Raw genomic sequence first — 20,498 nt, forward strand, 5'->3', positions numbered from 1 at the left:
TAACCGTGAAGGGGGGACGCATAAGAGGTTGAAGAAAGTTGTGCCATGAAAGGAAAGTCATACATCTTCCAGCTTTCATTCTACTACCTATTTCCTAATATCCATTTCTCTCCATCCCAAAAGTCACTCTTCCTAATGCCAGGGGTGAGCCATATATGGCTTACAGGAATGGCAGCAAGTTCTGCATTTCCCATATATCAACAAATGGGCAAGAAAAACTTCCCCCACCTCATTCCTTAATCACAGATTCAAATGCCATACAAACTAAATACATTGCTCACTTTCAATACACACTTAGTAAACTATCTCCTTTCAGGAAACCTCTGTAGCTTGTTCTATATTGACAAAAATAGAACATCTGTTTGTCTATCTCAAGTATCTGCTTTCCTTATAAAGAAAAGGCCATTATCAAACACCTCTATGTCAATGGTAGTGCTGGTTTCTTATATTATAGGCAAAATGTTTTAGTACCAGGACCAGGTCTGGACTGAAATTTATTCTCCCACATAGGAGAATAAAAAGTTAGTTAAGCATGTAAGTGCAAACAAAAGAATTAAACAAAATTAAAGAATATCAAGAGAATATGCTATTTTTAAAGCATTCTAATACTACACAAATACATTTTGCATGTGTGCTCAGTCATGTCCAACTCTTCTACAACCCCACAGTCTGTAGCCCACCAGGGTCTTCTGTACATGGAATTTTCTAGGCAAGAATACTGGAGTGGGTTGCTATTTTCTTGTCCAACAAATACATTTTAACAGATACTAATTACAAAAAAAGTTATTACAATGGATTTTAAAAGACTTCCAAAAGTCAAGTTTATGTTAGTAAGTTGAAAATATGAATCTGAAAACAAGTAAATTTCATTTTATAAGACATTCTGTAACTCCTACTCTTTACTATTCAGATTAAGATGTTATTGTTTAGTTGCTTAGTCATGTCTGACTCTTTTGCAACCCCAAGGACTGTAGTCTGCCAGGCTCCTCTATCCATGGGATTTTCCATGGCAAGAATACTGGAGTGGGTCGCCACTTCCTTCTCCAGGATGAAAATTAAGATAATTCATGGTAAAGATGATAGGAACAGATCTACAGACAATCCTTGTAATTATTTTAAAAGCAAAAGGTTTTAAATATTTCTTCTTAAGTAAAAGAAACATCCAACAAATATTTGTGAAACAAGGAAGGAATCAGTTTCAAAACTGAGCTATAGGAAGTTCTACCCCATATATTCAGCCTAAAACAGAGACAATAAATAGACTCTAAAACACTGGATTACAGGAAAATAAATATTCCACAATACATATGGCAAGCTTCTTCTGAGTCCTATTTCCTTTGTTCTTAAGACTCAGTTTCCCACATTACTATGCTTAAAAACCTTTTCTCAGATAACTCAGTAAAGAATAAGCAGGCTGTGAAGTTAAACTAGTTACAACAATCTCTGAATAAGATACTGACATTGCCTTTTATTCTTGCTTTCACAGAGGTCTGATGAATTCTCTTTGGTCACCTTCTTCAGTCTTCTTATAACCCAGATGAGCACCTTATCACTCGGATCATAAGCACCACACTGGACTAAACACTACCCAACCCGAAGGAAAACACAAAAACAAACCATCTCGGGTGGAGCACGGTTGAAAAAGAATATTTCCTTAACTTCTCATTTACTCTCTTCTCTAGCTAACCATTGCCACCCAACCACCACCAACTGCTACCATAACACACTCCACCCCACTCAAGACTTGAAACAACTGCTTTAAATTTCTTTTAGTGCAGCAAGCAATAGCTTGTAAAAGGATGCAAACCAGCTGAAACATTTGACAGACAGTGCTAAATACCAGGGAATTCCTATCAACCATTTTACTTTAAAAGGTACTTTGATGTTGGCTATCTTTCATGTACCTCTTTCATGGCACATTAATAAAGAAAACGGAGCTGAAGTAAATCAAGTCCCTAGGTCACATCTAGAATTACAACACTGTAGGTACCTGATGAAATACGGATTAATGCTGCATGAGTAGTGAATAAATAAAAGCTCTTCTACCCACCAATCAGGCAAGTTTTACAAGTGCTTCTGAACTTTATTCTGCAACTAGACCTGAGACATCTTTAATCCCCTATGCCCCTGAAACCTAATTATCATAATGTGAACCCAAATGTTAGGGTCCCTTCAAAATGCAAGTGCTGTGAAGCAGAAAAGTAATGGGAATTAAGCTGGGTGTAACCTTAGAAATGTACAGATGTGGAGAACTTGAAAGTGGTATTTTAATAAGTTAGGAGAGCGTAACACAAAGATTTAGCCAGATAAAATACATTAGAATCAAAAGGTGCGCCCCTCAAAAAAAAAAAAAAAGATTAAAACACAAGTAAGGTGGATTCAAAAACTACTGTTTACAAATAGCAATTTCTGGTCCCAGAATCTTCAAGTTCTATGTAACCAAATGAAACAGATCTCAACGACAAAGAATTCCAGTACTTTTTTCACCGTTTTAATGCAACTGAAATATGAAACAGAGCCATAATATTTCTGCATAACCCAAACAGTTCTAATTTAAAAAATTTAATGTTCCCAAATAATCAACTGAATATATTTTTTCAAGTACTGGTCAAATGTGGGGGACAACAGCAAGCTGTTTAATGCCAAAGAAAAGAAAAGCATGAATCAGAATAAGCCAGAGTTGACAATCTCAACATAAAACTTGTTCCATTAGTAACCTGTTGATAAGGCATTCACACATCTAATTTATTCTAGGAACTATGATCAAAAAGAAGAGTTAAAATTACATAATATAAACACATTCTTTTCATATTCACAATACACTGGTGTTCACTATAACACAGAATTCAGCATAAATCAGGCTCTAATCACAGAGATGGGTTATTTACAGTCCCAAAAGACCTACATTACAACACTATAATATGGTTGCTAACTTCACCAAATACATATTTTGAAAAATCAACGTAATTATTTTGTCTACCTATTTATAAGCATGAGAATCTTAAAAATATTTTTTCTACTCAACCATGTATCGATGACAAGTGTTTATCTGACGTATGCACTTCAAGAAATAACTGAACCATGTATATATAAAATTGGTGAACTCCACTCTGCTTTCAAGATCACAGTAAAACACGAGCATATAAGAATAAAAGACTTTATGTACACAAACTAATAAGGGCAGAGAAAAAAATGTAAAACAATTGCTCAAAATAAGGCATTGTTCCTGCCATTTCTAAAGGTTATCTAAAACACTCAACATTCCAAAGTTCATCAATTCTTACATTAATGTTGAACATATTTAATTTACATTTTTGGTTGTTATAGCAAATACACTTGTCTAAACAGAACATCTGTTTTGGTTATAATACACTGTATCTTTGGCAAGAACCTACAATAAAACTAACAAAAACAATCAAGACTCTTTATTGGATCTGGCAACAAAAGCAGATTTGTAACCAAAAACCTAGAGACATGAAATGACCATCACTGGGCTTGAAGCCAGTTCTAATCTAAGTCAATAAACAAAGATGTGCAAGAGTTAAGGGGAGGAGAGGGAAGCTGGGGTAATTCCTGCAGATACTTAAGTTGGACTTGGGGATACAGAAACACATGGATTACAAACTGCTAAACCATATTTTATTTTGATCAAAAACTGTCAAACTGAATCTAAAACCTAATAGTATTTTAAAACCACACACACAACATAATTATTCATTCCTTATGCCTCCCTTTCCAACATACCTCACTGAAATGGTCTCTCTATAAAGGTATATTAAAAAAAATATTTGGCCATTTCAACAACATGAACATAAATTATACTGGATGTACAGCAGTTTTATTTTTAAACTTACTCAATGTCACAAACATCCTAGAAAGTAAGCCTTATAAACAACAGTCTAGTGTTTATAATAGTCAAAGAAATGGAGGAAGAAATACCAGTAGGTGAAAGACAACAAAACCCTAGAATATCACAGCACATTTTCTCAAGCCATCACTGTACTCTGTCCATGGGATCTCCCAGGCAAGAATACTGCTGTGGGCTGCCATTTCCTTCTCCAGGGGATCTTCCCAACCCAAGGATTGAACCTGTATCTCTTGCATTGGCAGGTGGATTCTTTACCACTGAGCCACCAGGGAAGCCTTTCCTGTATCCTATCCTTTTATAGTAAACCAGTTGGGCGATTAAACTGTTTTCCTGAGTTCTTTGAGCCACTCTAGCAAATTAATCAAACCTGAGGAGGGTTTTCAGAGGTTGGGAACTCCAATCTACAGCTAGTTAGTCAGTCATAAATACAGGTGACAATCTGGGGGTGGGGAGGAGTTCACAGTCGTGTGGGACTGAGCCATTGGCCTATGGAATCTAAGCTATCTCTAGGTAGACAGTATCAGAACTGAACGGCAGGGCACTGAACTGGTGTCAGAGCACTGCCTGTCATATACAGGGGACTATACATGGGGAATTCCCCCAAACTTTGAAATTCGGTGAAGGAATTCAAAAGAACTCAACCCAGTACACAATACGTATATGCAACTAAAACAAATATTCATGAAATAATACTTAGCCTTACTATATGAAATGACTCTATTTTCTATTGTTTCCTATTTAATTTTTTTAATGCTGCTAGGACCCACTACTGCCTTCACCTTCCACTAATGGGCTGCAATCTACAATTTGAAAAACATGGCCTTACAGAGCCGTATGACATGGAAAAGATGACAATAATAACACAAGTCTGGATAACACAGATAAACAAGGACATAAATTCATCATGCTTTATTTCAGCCTGGGTGGTTTCCTTAATATATCTCATACATCACACCACACAAATAGAATTCCTATCACTAAAAGACAAGAGTACTTGTTATATCTATCTCTACCAAAAATGTCACTTCTTGTCCCTCTCTATCCACTTACCTTGCTTTTAATTCTCTATATAGAATTTATCACTAATTGACATAGTATATAAACACATACACACACATATATGCACACACTTGTGCCTTTATCATCTGTTTTCCTCCCTAGAATAAAGGCTTCAAGAAGGCAGGTACCTTGTCTGTCTTGTTCATTGCTCTCACTCCCAGCACATAGTACTGCACCTGCCATACAGTTTGGGTAGGAACATACTTTGCTGATTGCATGAGAGCACCTCAGGTGGAAGGATCCCACTTGCCCCATGTCATGTGATGGGGCTTCACTAGGACCAACATGTGAATATAAGGAAAATAGATGCAAGAACAAGCATAGGAGAGAAAAAGAATAAAAAGGGGGAGAGCTGCACTAATCTGCTGATCCCCCTTTTAGAGTAAGCAAGGATGTATGAGCCAGATAGGTCTGCAGGAGGAAGTGGGAGGTAAGCCTGAAAGAGATCCTGTTTAAGAGGTGTGTGTACACTCAGTCATGTCTGACTCTACGAACCCATGGACGATAGCCTGCCAGGCTCCTCTGTCCATGGGATTTCTCTCAGCAAGGATACTGGAGTGGATTGCCATTTCCTCCTCCAGGGGATCTTCTCTACCCAGGGATTGAACCTGTGTCTCCTGCATCAGCAGGCAGATCCTTTACCACTGCGCCACCTGGCAAACTGCTCTGCCCCAGAGGACTGAGTAGCAAAGGATATCAGAGAACAGCCTGCCTAAAGCCTGGGTCTAGAGAAGGAGAGTCATAACCAGAGAAGATATCTGCCAAGTCACAGGGATCGCAGTTCAAGGATCCTATTGGTGAAAATCTCAGAAAACAAAAACAAAAGTTTTTCAAAAACACCCCATAGAACAATGAATCAGCAACAGTAAAGGTGCCACTGAGAGGACTCTCTCCTCTAGAGTCTAGTCTAGAAGAGCTAGGCTTCTTTTCCCTATTATCAACTCTGAGAACTCAGCTTGGAGAAAATTCAGCTAGTGAATTAGAGAGGAAGAGAAAAATAACAAGAAGGGAAAAGGAAGAAAGTTATGGCTCCTGCAAAACCCATTAGTACAGCAGTATTTCCCAGAGTGACATGGAATTTAATTTATCTCAGGTTTGGAGCTTTGATTATTACACTAGAGAAGATATTATGATTGCTAAAATGAGACTACCCTAATGACTAAAAGGAAATGAAGAAGCTGAGATCTCTCCATTATTACAGGCAAGAATGAAAAGAACTACTCTAAACATGATTATGAAGCAAAAGAGAAATTAAAAGTTTTCTTCTTGCACTGTTTTGAGTCTATCTCATTCAATTAATCATATACATATGATAAATATTTGTTGAATGAATGAATAAATAAAGTAAAATAACTATTAACAGAATAAAATATAATGAAATATTAATATCATTCTCTGAGTGGTGAATTACAAATTATTTTTATTTTCCTTCTATTTTCCTGGACTTTTCAAAATTCTTCCGAGCATACTTTTTTAAAAAGGCTAGTAAACTGACAGAGAACAATATCATGTACATATTTCATAAGCATTCATACCCAGAGGAAAAAGAACCAAATAGTTCTTAACCTAAAAGCATAAACTGAGGGAATTCCCTGGCAGTCCAGTGATTAGGGCTCGGCAATTTCTCTGCTGCAAGTGGCAAGGTCAAAAAAAAAGAAGTATAAATTGAGATGATTTTAAATGATCATCTTCTAAATCTCACACCAAATTTTAAATTTAAAGCAGACTAAGGACAGAAAATTAAGTAGTGACCATGTTGCCAGTAATAGTAATAAACTGGTTAGATGCATCAACAGTTTATTGAAAACAAATACAAACACTAGATATAATACATCTTCTTAAATGCATTAGCGAGTTGGCAAAAAAAAAAAAAAAAAAAAAACTCTAGCCAAAAAAAAAAAAAAAAAAAAGGGAAGACAAAGAAGAACACAGGAACCTTGATTTCTGAAGCTTACTTTTACCTGAGGGCATTGCTGAACCAGGTGAATTTTATGGCCTCAGAGAGCTTCACAGAATTAGAGAAGAGCTTCACAGAATTTGTCTTCACAGAAGACAAAACCCAGGGTCCACCTGGGTCTTAGATGGTATTAACAAATGATTCCTCCAACAACCCTCCCACATATAAAGCTGATATCAAAAAGTTTAAATCTGCAGTATATGGGTCAAAGTATACCCTGTACCCTAACCCCAAGATATTGCAATGACAATGGACTATCTCAGACCTTATCACAGGAGAAATCTCTGATGAGAATATGGAACCATAAGCCATCTCTTTCGTTTGCAGCCGAAATTCACACTCCTGGGTGGCCAGCAAAAAAAAATCAAGCTGAGAATTTAATTTAAATGATCCCAAACTGGTAGTGTCTACAGGAGCCTGACAGAAGGAAATACAAATCCTCTTTGAAGAGACTCAATCAATCCAGGCCTCAGTGAATTCCCACAAAGTTCCATGAAAATAAGGAGTTTTCAATAAAAACTAACAGAACAAAAAAAGGAAACAAAGCAGAACCAGCAGTAACAACAGAAGGCAGAAATAGACTTGCAAGGATTTTAGATATTAGAATTATCACAGACTACAAAGTAACAATGCTAAGTATAATTAAGGAAGTAAAAGATAGGTTTAAAAATATATTTAGGAACAAGTGAAAAACTGTAAGATGATCAAGCAGATTTGAAAACAGTTTCTAGATATAAAAAAATAACTGAAATTAAAAATTAAACAGATGGATATCAAGTCTCTACAAATTACATTATAGAATCAACTCCCAAGCAAAATAAGGATGCCCATTAGCACAAACTGAAAGGCTGATTCTGCAATTTATGTATAAGTGCTGTGGACCTAGAATAGCCAAACAATTTTGAAAAAGAAGTATGAAGCTGAAGGGCCACACCATCTAATTTCATCACTTATTAAGCTATACAAATCAGCACTAGTAGTGTTAAAGATACAAAGATTAGTGTAAAGACATACAATTAAACAGACAGACTCTAGAAACAGATCCACACATATATGAGTAGCTGATTTTCAACAAAGATGCCAAAGCAATTCAGTGGGGAAAAGAAAATCTCTCAACAAAAGGTACTGGAATAATCCATAGCCATATAGGAAAAAAAGAACTCCTTACCGTATATAAAAATTAACTTTAAATGAATCACAGACCTAAACAAAATTAAAGCTATTTCTAAAACAAAACACACAGGAAAATCATGGTGACCTTAGTTTTTTCAAACATTACTTACATAAGACAAAAGACAAGAACCATACAAAATACCCTGATAAATCCAGCATCATCAAAACTTAAAACGTTTGCTTTTCCAAAGACCATGTTAAAAAATGAAGAGTGGAGACTGGAAGAAAATGTTTACAAAACATGTACTTATAGGCTCTGAACTCAGAATAAATATAAAAAAATATAAAATACTCTTAATAATAGGAAGAAAAATAATACAATTTTTTTAAATGGGAAAAAGATCTGGACAGATACTACATGAAGAAAATACATGGATGACAAATAAGCAAATGAAGATGCTCAACATCATTAATTGCTGGGGAATGTCCATTAAAACCACAATGAAATGTCACTACATATCCACTAGGCTGGCTGAATTTAAAAGACCCCCAGCCAAAGCAAGCAGATTGATAAGGATGTGGATAAGCTGGAACTCTGATACACTCCTGGTGGGCATGCAGAACAGTAAAAGCACCTCAGAATACATTGTGGCAGTTTCTTAGGTTAAACTATACCTACCATACCACATAGCCATTCCACTCCTACTTACATACCCAACATGAATGAAAGCATTTTGTCTACACAAAGACTTGAACAAGAACGTTCATACAGCTTTATCTGTAATAGCCAAATACCAGCAACAATTCAAATGTCCATCAACAAGTAAATGAACAAACTAATTATGATTTAATCATACAATAGAATATTCAGTAACAAAAAGAACTATTGACAAATATAACATCATGGATGAACCTCAAAATAATTACACTGTATGACTATATACTGTATGATTCCAATTACATACAAGTCTAAACAGTGCAAACTAATCTATAGCTACATAAAGCAAATCAGAGGTTACCTGGGGGAGGGAGGGTTCAGGGAAGGCAGGACAGATTACAAAGGAATATGAGGAAATTTGGGGGGTGGTGGATATGTTCATTATTTTAATTGTGGTTACAGTTTCATGGGAGAACACATATGTCAAAACCTAGGAAACTGAAAAAAATTAAATATGTGCAGTTTATTATATGTCAATTCTCTCTCAATAAAGCTGAAAAAGTAACAAATAGGACTTCTAGAAGTGAAAAACTACAGCTTCTAGAAATGAAAATTCAATGGATGGGTCTGAAAGCTAAAGAAAAAGCTGGTGAATTGGAGAAAAGATCTGAAGAAAGCAACCAAAAAGCAGCTCAGAGAAATAAGAAATGGAAAATGAAAAGAGAGAAGTTAAAAAGCATGGAGGATAGAATGAGAAGGCTGAGTAGATGTAAACAGAATTTCAGAGGTAGAAGAGAGGGTAAAATGGGACAGAGGTAATATCTGAAAAGTGATGGCTGAGATTTTGAAGAACCAAAAAGTATCACTCTACCTATTCAAGAGGCCCAGGAAATTTTAAGTATTAATAGAACAAACAAAGAAAGCAGTATATAGAATGCTACCTAATAGCAAAAAGGAACAATAAAAATTTTGATATTTTATTTCTCATCAACATATATATACCCTTCTGACTGAGTTGTAAATAATAAATTTGAAAACAGAAATGTCCAGAAGAGCTCTCATTGGAAAAGACCCTGATGCTGGGAAAGATCAAGCACAGGAGGAGAAGGGGGCTACAGAGGACGAGATGATTGGATGGCATCACTAACTCAACGGACGTGAGTTTGAGCAAACTCTGGGAAATGGTGAAGGACAGGGAAACCTGGTGTGCTACAGTCCATGGGATTGCAAAGATCTGACACAACTGAGCAGCTGAACAACAACTGTCTCCTCAGCTCATTACAAACACCATACTAAATACGCCTACAAATAAACACTGAAATTGTGGTCAGATGTCTGTACTGACAGGCTTAAAACTAAAGATACATCAAATATAGTAAACAATCCAGCTGTCAAATGACAGGAAATGCCAAAAATATGATATAGCTAAACAAGAGATTAAGGGAAGGGAAAGTGACAGATATAAGGAGGGAGGGAAAAAGGAGAAAAATGACGGAAGGATAAAGAGAAAGGGAGGGGTGCGGGCGAAGCAAAGGAGGAAATCAAGTGGTTCTGCTGTTTACAAAACCGCAGAGTTGGCAAACAGAGGCCTGAAGGGAAACTGGCATCCTTCCATATTCAAAACCACCCTGAGGTTATTTCACAGCCTTCTACTTTCTATTTCTATTATCTAAGCTTATTGAAGTTCTCTCATTAATTTTTGGTTTCTTAGAGAATAAAGCTTCAAAGCAACCATACAAGTAACTGAGAGGATAATGAGGTTTTGTGACTTCAAAACAAAAAGTCAGAAGACAGAAAGAAAAGTTTCAAGCATGATACAAAACTCGTAAGCCATAAAGAAAAAGATAAACACAAGTTTGAAAACAAAAAAAAAAGATAAATAAATAAAATTCAGGACAAAAAAAAAAGATAAATAAACTGGAGAAAATAAAATACGAAATTCTACATGAAATAAAGCTCAAATTACAAACACAAAGATGGGGAAGTGATTTGCAAGATTTACAAAAACTGTAACAAACTAATCATTAATATAAAGACAATTTACAAATCTGAACAAGATGAGCAATTATGAACAAAATGAAAACTTTCAAAAGAAAAAAAAATGGACAAAGGACACAAACAAGCCATTCATACACAAAAAATACAGAAATAGGAAATGAATATATAAAATTATATTTGACCTCATTAATAATGGTGTGCTGTTCTAAGCACATTATACTACATATATAAACTTGTTTAACCTTCATGATAACTCTAAGATGGGTACTTTTATTATTTCATTTTATGCATGATGCAACTGAAATAGACAGATTTACTGGTATGAGAAAATGAAAATATACGAAGTAGGGGAAAGGTTATAACAAATACACAGTGATCAAAGTCATTTGTAAATTGCAGATTTTAGAATAGGAACACTAAGAGAAGGTGTGAATTAACAGCACTAAATTCTGTTTTCCATATTCTACTCCCAGGTTTAAAGGAGTCTCATATAGTGTTCAGAGAAGGCAATGGCACCCCACTCCAGTACTCTTGCCTGGAAAATCCCATGGATGGAGGAGCCTGGTGGGCTGCAGTCCATGGGGTCACTAAGAGCTGGACACGACTGAGCGACTTCATTTTCACTTTTCACTTTCCTGCATTGGAGAAGGCAATGGCAACCCACTCCAGTGTTCTTGCCTGGAGAATCCCAGGGATGGGGGAGCCTGGTGGGCTGCCGTCTATGGGGTCGCACAGAGTCAGATACGACTGAGGTGACTTAGCAGCAGTAGCAGCATATAGTGTTAACATTAATATTCAACAATTTAAGTTAGTAAATTATTTATTGAGATGCATCTGTAAGTACAGAAATACACAATGTGAAGGAGGTAGAGACAAATAAAACATGGTACCCTGATTAAAGAAGGTATCAATGTAGGAGAAACCAGATACAATACATAAAAACATAAATGTTTCATAAGAAGCTAGTGATTTCTACCTTTCAATAAATTTCACCATTACTACATAAAAGGAAACATTTTTTTTAACAAAAGGAGAAAGAGGAATTAAAAAAAAGAGAGAAAATAATCAAGTGTGACATTTTAAAATGAATGGGAATAAATACTCAGATATTAAAAAAATAAAGTGATATCTACTATGGGCCAGAGAATTGATCAAATCATTCTAGCACATACTTAAAACAAATGATACATGTAATACTGTGTAATTCCTTTTCACAAACACTTCCAACTTTAAACATGTGTGACAAACTAAGTTCCAACATGTTATAATCTATAACTTAATCCAGATTTTTTTTTTCCTTGATAACTGAGATTGAAGCTTTGGATGATTTTCTCCATAGAAGGTATAAGTGCCAGAGTTTATTTTAAGAGAAATGACTGAGACAGAAGCTGGATAGATGGGTCAGAATGCATGGGGTTTACAAGTTACAAGATGAATCATGCTGTATGGCAGAAAAATCAGGGCAAAAGTTGTTAGAAGAAATAGATAAGAAGGAACGTGCTGGTGGATTGTCAGGAAAAGGTTTTTCAGGATAAATAAGTACCTGAAAGAATTATAGGAACGCCCATTAGATTATCTGTTCAGGAACATTAAAAATGACTGCCAGAGAAAGCTTGGAAATTTCAACTTAAATGTAGCTTGCAATGTCATTTCAAGGCACTGGATGAGAAAACATGGTTTCTTCATAAAGGTATGTTGAACTGGCAAAAGGATAACAAAATGAAATTGTGAACAGCTGATTTTCCTAAAGCTCACACTGTAAATTCTGATTATATATTTGCATCATTTGAGGGTTTCAAAAGCACATAATAAAATACTAGCAAATATATTCCAAAAGTACATTAAAAGAGTGATATACTATGACAAAGTTCACATTAGAACTGCAAAGATTGTTCAACTGTAGGAAACCTACTACTTTCAGAATTCAGCATATTGACCAAAAGAGAAAAAAAAACCTCTTTAGAGAAAATCATGGCAAAATTCTGAAAAAGCATTAATGTTATCTTTTACTTTTGATTTTTTAAGTACAATAGGAATCTGTAGTTTTAAAACCCTCATAAATAAAGACTATTTCCTTTAAATGATTTTTAAAAATATATACAAAGGTAGTAACATACTTAAGGGAAATACTAAAAGCATTCTAATAAAACTAAAGGAGGGGGAAAAATCCCCTATCATTACTATTTAATAGCTTTTCAAAGATACTGCATGATACTATTAAAGAAGAGAAGAAAATAAAAAGGTTTACAACTAGAAAAAGAATTGATAAATTCAATACCTTTTATAAATGATATGATCATATACTCTCTTGAAATTCAAGAAAATGAATTGAAAAACTAATTATAAAGAATGAAAGAATTCTTTACAATGGTTGGGGAACAAAATTAACATCCTTTATAGAGATACAAAGTAATATAGTAAAGCAATTCTTAATACAACACAAAAAGAAATATTAAAGAAAGTTTTAATATTGAATATGGAAATAATTATAAAGAAAATTTCAAAATGTTATTACTGAAAGCAAAAGCATTCCCTATTTCTTTCCATTTTCTGATCTATTTACACATTTATTGCATTTTTAGTAGGCCAGGTATTAAAGCATTCCCCTCTTTAATGATGAGGGAAGAGAAGACCAGAGAGGCGGAGTAAGCCTTCCAAACATGCATAACTAGCACATGGTGACAACAAAAGACAGACCCAGATTTTTCTGGCTCCAAAGCTCACCCTCTTTCTACTACGACACACTGCTGCAAGTTCAAGAAAGGGGAGAATCTCTAAGCAAATTCAGATAAAATCCAACAAGTCTTCAATATTTAATGTCTTTAATAAAGTTCTATTTACAATCACTATAAATGTATGCAAGATATTTATATCAAATTAATGTGAACAAGTTAAACAGAAATCAGAGAAGTTGTCAGAAAGAAACTGAATTAGCTATGTCAGGTCCTAGTCTTACGTTCTCAAAAGGACTGAGTATATGTGTGCAGTTCCCAGAATAGCGAAGATTCACAGTACTTCCTAGACTGACCTAACCAACATGGAGAGGGAAAAAAGCTAAGACAGACAATTCAACCTGATTCTATCCTGAATCATGATCCCATGTCACCTACAGATTGACCCTACCCTTCTAATCCCCTTTGGTTACCCTGAATTTGCTTTTCTAACATCGTGATTATACTCCTGGCATAGAAAAGTGAAAAATGCAGTGAAACAGTCACTCAGTCGGTCCAACTCATAGCGACCCCATAGACTGTAGTCTGCCAGGCTCCTCTGTCTATGGAATTCTCCAGGTAAGAATACTGGAGTGAGTAGCCATTCCCTTCTCCAGGGGATGTTCCCAACCCAGGGATTGAACCCAGGTCTCCTGCACTGCAGGCAGGTTCTTTACCATCTGAGCCACCAGAGCAGTCCCTTGGCATAAAGAATATACTACAATACAATTCCACGTACCAAGGAATACTACACTAAATAAAAGCCCCTGTCTTTTGGCCTATCAGAATGGATCCTAGCATTCTTCTTCCTGTACTGGGTTTTGTTTTTGTTTTGTTGATCCTGATCACATACTTATTAGCTGAATTACATTTTTCAAAAAGCAGTGGGAGATGGCTCCTAACGTGTTTTCCCCTAGATATCATCCATTGTAACTATCTTCTCCCGTGGTATTCAACTCTAGGATTTAGCATTCAACCGTCCTTTGGAAAAGGGAAAGATGGCTATTTGAGGTTTAAAAGGAAAGTGAGGAAACAATGGTGAATGAAAGCAGAATTACTACAGATCCAGGAGCAGAACTACTACAGATCTAGGTCCTGCTAATCCAAAGCTATTTAGAAGTCAACTGTATGCCTTACAAGATGAAAGCGTGTGATGAAGAGACAAACGAGATAGGAACATCAGAAAAGTTATCAATTTTTAATACTTACCTTAGCTCTCAGTTCCGAAGACTAATAATTCATAGACATCAAATTGAAACACATACATTACCATATATAAAATGTAATAGCTAGCCAATGAGAATTTGCTGTATGACAGAGGGAGCTTAAATCTGGTGCTGTGACAAACTAAAGGGGTGGGATGGGGTAAGGAGGTAGGAAGGAGGTTCAAGAGGGATGGGACATAAGTATTTATGGTTAATCTATGTTGACATATGGCAGAAGACAATAAATACTGTAAAGCAATTATCCTTTAATTAAAAATAAATAAATTTAAAAAAAGAAAAACTTTTGCAGAAGAAGGCTAAGCTATCCACAATCTATAGCTGCTGGGCCTGGACACCGTTCTACTTAGTCACTAGTTAGCTACAGCCTCACACAATGTACAGCCTGAAAAATCCCATGAATCCAAGCCCTAAGTTGCTGCATCTGAAAGCCGTTTCAGGATACTGAAACTCAACTCGTTTCAGAAACTCAAATTTCTCCAAGAGACAGACACTTTACACTGTCCTGCAAAGCCCTTAAGAATGGGAAGAGGTGATATATGAGGACAAAAAGGTACACATCTTAAGAGAAAGAAGAATTCATCACTGAAGAACTTCAGAAGTTCCTTTGCCTCTCAAAAAAAAAAAAGAAGAAACATTCCTAACATCCTTACCAGTAAACGACATCCAGTGGTGCAAAGTAGTTGTTCATTATCAGGTCAGCAAAGTAAGCTTCTGTTTCCCGGCAGGCAGTTCCATTTCCAATCACCACTGTGCTGCAGCTTGAAGAAGAAACAGAATGAAAAAAAAGGATGAGATCAAGGCATGCTTATAAATCAATCAGGAGAAAATGGACAGAATGCACAAACAATATTATATGATGCTCATATTGTCTCATATATCCAAGCAACCTCTCCACTATCTCACAAGGGCAGTGAAGACTTATGTAGAATAAAAGACACTGCCTCTGCACTTGGTATTATAGGAGGTCATGGAGAAATGTTTTATGGTCACACAGTCTCAAAAACAGTTAGCTTTCTCCCCACCTAGAAGTAACCAAATTTAGGCAAGAATAAGTGAACAGTTCAGTTCAGTCACTCAGTTGTGTCCGACTCTTTGCGTACCCCATAGGCTGCAGCACACCAGGCTTCCCTGTCCATCACTAACTCCCAGAGCTTGCTCAAATTTATGTCCATCGAGTCGGTGATGCCATCCAACCATCTCATCCTCTGTCATCCCCCTCTCCTGCCTTCAATCTTTCTCAGCATCAGCGTCTTTTCCAATGAGTCAGTTCTTTGCGTCAGGTGGCCAAAATATTGGAACTTCAGCATTAGTACTTCCAATGAATATTCAGGACTGATTTCCCTTAGGATTGACTGGTTGGATCTCCTTGCAGTCCAAGGGACCCTCAAGAGTCTTCTCCAACACTGCAGTTCAAAAGCATCAATTCTTTAGCTCTCAACTTTCTTTATGGTCCAATTCTCACATCCATATGTAACTACTGGAAAAACTACAGCTTTGACTCTACAGACCTCTGTTGGCAAAGTAATCTTTCTGCTTTTTAATATACTGTCTAGATTGGTCACAGCTTTTCTTCCAAGGAGCAAGTGTCTTTTAATTTCACAACTCCAGTTACCATCTGCAGTGATTTCGGAGCCCAAGAAAAATAAAGTCTCTGTTTCCATTGCCTCCCCATCTATTTCCCATGAAGTGATGGGACCAGATGCTATGATCTCAGTTTTTTGAATGTTGAATTTTAAGCCAGCTTTTTTACCCTCCTCTTCAACTTTCATCAAGAGGCTCTTTAGTTCCTCTTCACTTTCTGCCACAAGGTTGGTGTCCTCTGCATATCTGAGGTTATTGATATTTCTCTCAGAAATCTTGATTCCAGCTTGTGCTTCATCCAGTCCGGCATTTCACAAGATGTACTCTATATACAAATTAAATAAGCAGGGTGACAATACACAGCTTTGACTACTCCTTTCCCAATTTGGAACCAGTCTGTTGTCCACATCTGTTTCTAAACTGTTGCTTCTTAACCTGCATGCAGATTTCTCAGGAGGCAGATCAGGTGGTCTGGTATTCCCATCTCTTTAAGAATTTTCCACAGTTTGTTATGATCCACACAGTCAAAGGTTTTGGCATAGTATTTCTGGAATTCTCTTGCTTTTTCTATGATCCAACGGATGTTGGCAATTTGATCTCTGGTTCCTGTGCCTTTTCTAAATCCAGCTTGAACATCTGCAAGTTCTCAGTTCACGTAATGTTGAAGCCTGGCTTGGAGAATTTTGAGCATTACTTGGCTAGCATGTGAGATTAGTGCAATTTGCAGTACTTTGAACATTCTTTTTGGCATTGCCTTTCTTTGGGATTGGAATGAAAACTGACCTTTACCGATGCTGAGTGTGGTCACTGCTGTGTTTTCCAAATTTGCTGGCATATTGAGTGCAGCACTTTCACAGCATCATCTTTTAGGCTTTGGAATAGTTCAGCTGAAATTCCATTATTTCCACTAGTTTTGTTCACGGTGATCCTTCCTAAGGCCCATTTGACTTCACACTCCAGGATGTCTGGCTCTAGGTGAGTGATCATACCATCAGGGTTATCTGAGTCATTAAGATTTTTTTTTTGTATAGTTATTCTGTGTATTTTTGCCACCTCTTGCTAATATCTTTTGCTTCTGATAGGTCCATAATGTTTCTATCCTTTGTTGTGCCCATCTTTGCATAAAATGTAATTGAAATGTAATGTAACTGAATAAGAGAACATCCTAAGCCATAATAAAGAACTATGACTGAATTATGTGGTATGTTTTCAAGTAATTTCTGAAGCTTCCAACTACTGCCAAATCCATTCCTCAGATCTATAAAAAAGAAAGAAAAAGAGGGAGGGAGAGAAGAAGGAAGGAAGGGGAGGAGGAAGAAAAGAAAGAGAAAGCCCAAACTGAAGAATTAAATGGTCACTTTTGCTTATATTGGACTTCCCTGGTGGCTCAGACAGTAAAGCATCTGTCTACAATGTGGGAGACCCGGGTTCGAGCCCTGGGTGGGGAAGATCCCCTGGAGAAGGAAATGGCAATCTACTCCAGTACTATTGCCTGGAAAATCCCATGGACAGAGAAGCTTGGTAGGCTACAGTCCGTGGGGTTGCAAAGAGTCAGACACGACTGAGCGACTTCACTTCACTTCACTTTGCTTATATTACCAACTTTGTTTAGTGAAGGCTGCATAAGCGGGCAGCATTCCTCCAGTCTCCAAATAGCAAAGTTCTCCAGCAATTTGCCCCAGCATGGTTTAACATAGCTCCTTTCCTCATACCAAGGCACTTCCCTTAATACGCCACTCCAAATTAGGAACTTCAAAGGTTATCTCTGATTGGCTGAGCCACTAAAGTACTCAAAAGGTTACTTATTTTCATACTTGAAATTCAGCAAAAGCCTCTTTATTTTCTCTGCCTCTCGGAAGCCTTGTCCACAATGCAGGTATACCACGTCAGTATGAAGTATCTGACCTTAGGAAAAAATAAAACGAATAAGCCATTTTGTAAGAAATTACAAAACATAAAACACCACTGATTTGATTAAGCAAGTTGAAACTGAAAAGCAAACTGGTTTTTAGAAACGCAGTCTGAATCTTTCTTTATATATATTATACATATATGATTTCTTTTTAAAATTTATTTATTTTTAATTGGAAGATAATTGCTTCACAATATTATGCTGGTTTCTGCCATACATTAACTTGAATCAGCCATAGGTATACATACGTCCCCTCCCTCTTGAACCTTCCCTTCACCTCCCACCCAAACCCACCCCTCTAGGTTGTCCCAGAGCACAAGTTTGAGCTCCCTGCATCATTCAGCAAACTCCCACTGACTATCTGTTTTACACATGGTACATATGATTCCATGCTACTGTCTCAATATTCTTCAATCAGATACCGCCATAAGGACTCTGAAATTTTGTTACTTTCAGAGTTACTAGAACTCTATTGTGCTACACTAAATCTTTACTAACTGGATAATATACCATGATACCTAAAAGAGAAATGATTTTTAGTAACACTTAACATCAAAAATAGTAAAAGCTAACATTTATTTAAAATTTATTATATATCAGAGGGTTATAATACTACTCTATTTCTTCCTTTGAGTTATAGATACATAAATTTCTTGACCTTGTGTAAATTTTTTAGCTACGTACTTGTTAACTATGACCTTTTCTGTACTAAACAATATTTTGGCCAGAAATACATTTTAAAATATGAGGGTTACTACCTAAAGAATAGAAGTGATGAGCTAAATGACCAACTTAGGAAGTTAGGAAAAGGACAGTAAAATAATCTCAAAGAAAGTGTAAGGAAGAAAATGATAAAAGTTAAAAAAGCAGAAATAAATGAAACAAAAAAGAAGAAAATTCATATAACAGAGAAGACCAATGAAGTTTAAAATTAAAAATCACCTGTTAAGAAAAATACATAAATTTAGCAATACCAACCAAGAAAAATAACGATGACATAAATAAATTATATTAGAAATGAATTTAGAAGATGCAGAGAGATTACTATAAAAACTTTGTTAATTTAAATTAGAATAAATTCCAGAAAAGTCTTAAAACAGACTGAAAATATATACGTGTATATGCATGTATGTATATATGCATAAAATTTTAAAAAGAACTATCCTATAAACAATACAAATACAGTAAAAGATAAAAGCCATATGAGAGCTCAACAAATACAGGAAAAAACACTGACAAAATACACTACCCATTTATTAATACTATAAAAAAGCATAATATACAAAAAGAACAACTGGGACAGCAAAATAAAAAACCCATGAATATATTTATAAAAAAATGTATCCCCACAAAACCCAAAAGATGAGCAGGTGGGAACAATGAACCAACAACCACCAAGGCGGATGTGTATCAGCATTTCTATCAGACGAGGCAGAGCGAAACAATGCAGAATCTCATGGACCTGAGATCGGAAAAAGCCTCAAAATATCAGAAGGTACTTCCCTGGAAATTAAAACTGGTTCATTTCACACCAGGAAGTAAAACTGAAAAAGACTTCTGCATACTCTAATTTACAGATCAGTATAAACATTGCACAGTAAGTTCAGGAAGGACTGGAAAACTCTGATCTCTGAACTCTTGAAACTAATCCATAGGATATTCAAGACAAAATGTCACAGTGAGAAAAAAACTGTTCAGAATCGTATCCACACTGGGCTTCCCTAGTGGCTCAGGTAAAGAATCTGCCTGCAATGCAGGAGACCTGGGTTCGATCCCTAGGTTGGGAAGATCCTCTGGAGGAAGGCATAGCAATCCAGTCCAGTATTCTTGCCTGGAGAATCCTCATGGATAAAGGAGCCTGGTGGGCTACAGTCCTTGGGGTCACAAAGAGTGGGACACGACTGAGGACACAGCAAGGACAGTATGGGCGAAAGGGGCAAAAAAGTCTAGATAAAAGGGAAGAAAGCAAATTTTAACAAGTATAAGGCTATCTCTCTTTCGAAATAGATATAAAAGTTTTTCTTCCGAATAATTTGGAAAAAGTAGAAATGACAGTTCTAGAGATATGCAGCTACCCTAAACCAGCCTTCATTCCTAAAAGTTGAGTAAAACTCATTTTATGTAAAATTAAGAAAAGTATCACAGTCAAATTTCACATAAAATGATTATTTCTCAAATCAGGAAACAAAAATGATTAGGATATCCTTACAGAAAGGTGTGCCCCCAAACAGGGAAAAACTGTAACCTAATATATAAAAATAAACAAAACAAAACAAAAAGATTATAGAAAATGAGAATAAAATAAATCAGAACTAGAAAATGTCAGAAATAAGATGAAAGAATACAGGAATTAATTAAATGTGAAAGAAAAAGTTATTCCAGAAATGGAAAACTTAAACCAAAAAAAAAATAAGA

At 36.0% G+C, this 20,498-nt stretch overlaps 1 protein-coding gene across 3 annotated transcripts in view; it reads right to left on the bottom strand.

The window, feature by feature from the left end:
- Positions 1-20,498, bottom strand: part of SRBD1 (S1 RNA binding domain 1) — a 245,303-nt gene that overhangs the window by 153,175 nt on the left and 71,630 nt on the right. For all 3 annotated transcript variants that reach the window (XM_019970090.2, XM_019970089.2, XM_070798591.1), the window contains 2 exons: positions 17,986-18,076; positions 15,241-15,348 (listed from right to left, as the gene is read on the bottom strand). In XM_019970090.2, the coding sequence (XP_019825649.2) occupies positions 15,241-15,348; positions 17,986-18,076 (199 nt within the window). The remainder of the gene's footprint in view (positions 1-15,240; positions 15,349-17,985; positions 18,077-20,498) is intronic.

Source organism: Bos indicus, chromosome 11, assembly GCF_029378745.1.
Source record: "Bos indicus isolate NIAB-ARS_2022 breed Sahiwal x Tharparkar chromosome 11, NIAB-ARS_B.indTharparkar_mat_pri_1.0, whole genome shotgun sequence".
Classification (NCBI taxonomy): Eukaryota; Metazoa; Chordata; class Mammalia; order Artiodactyla; family Bovidae; genus Bos; species Bos indicus.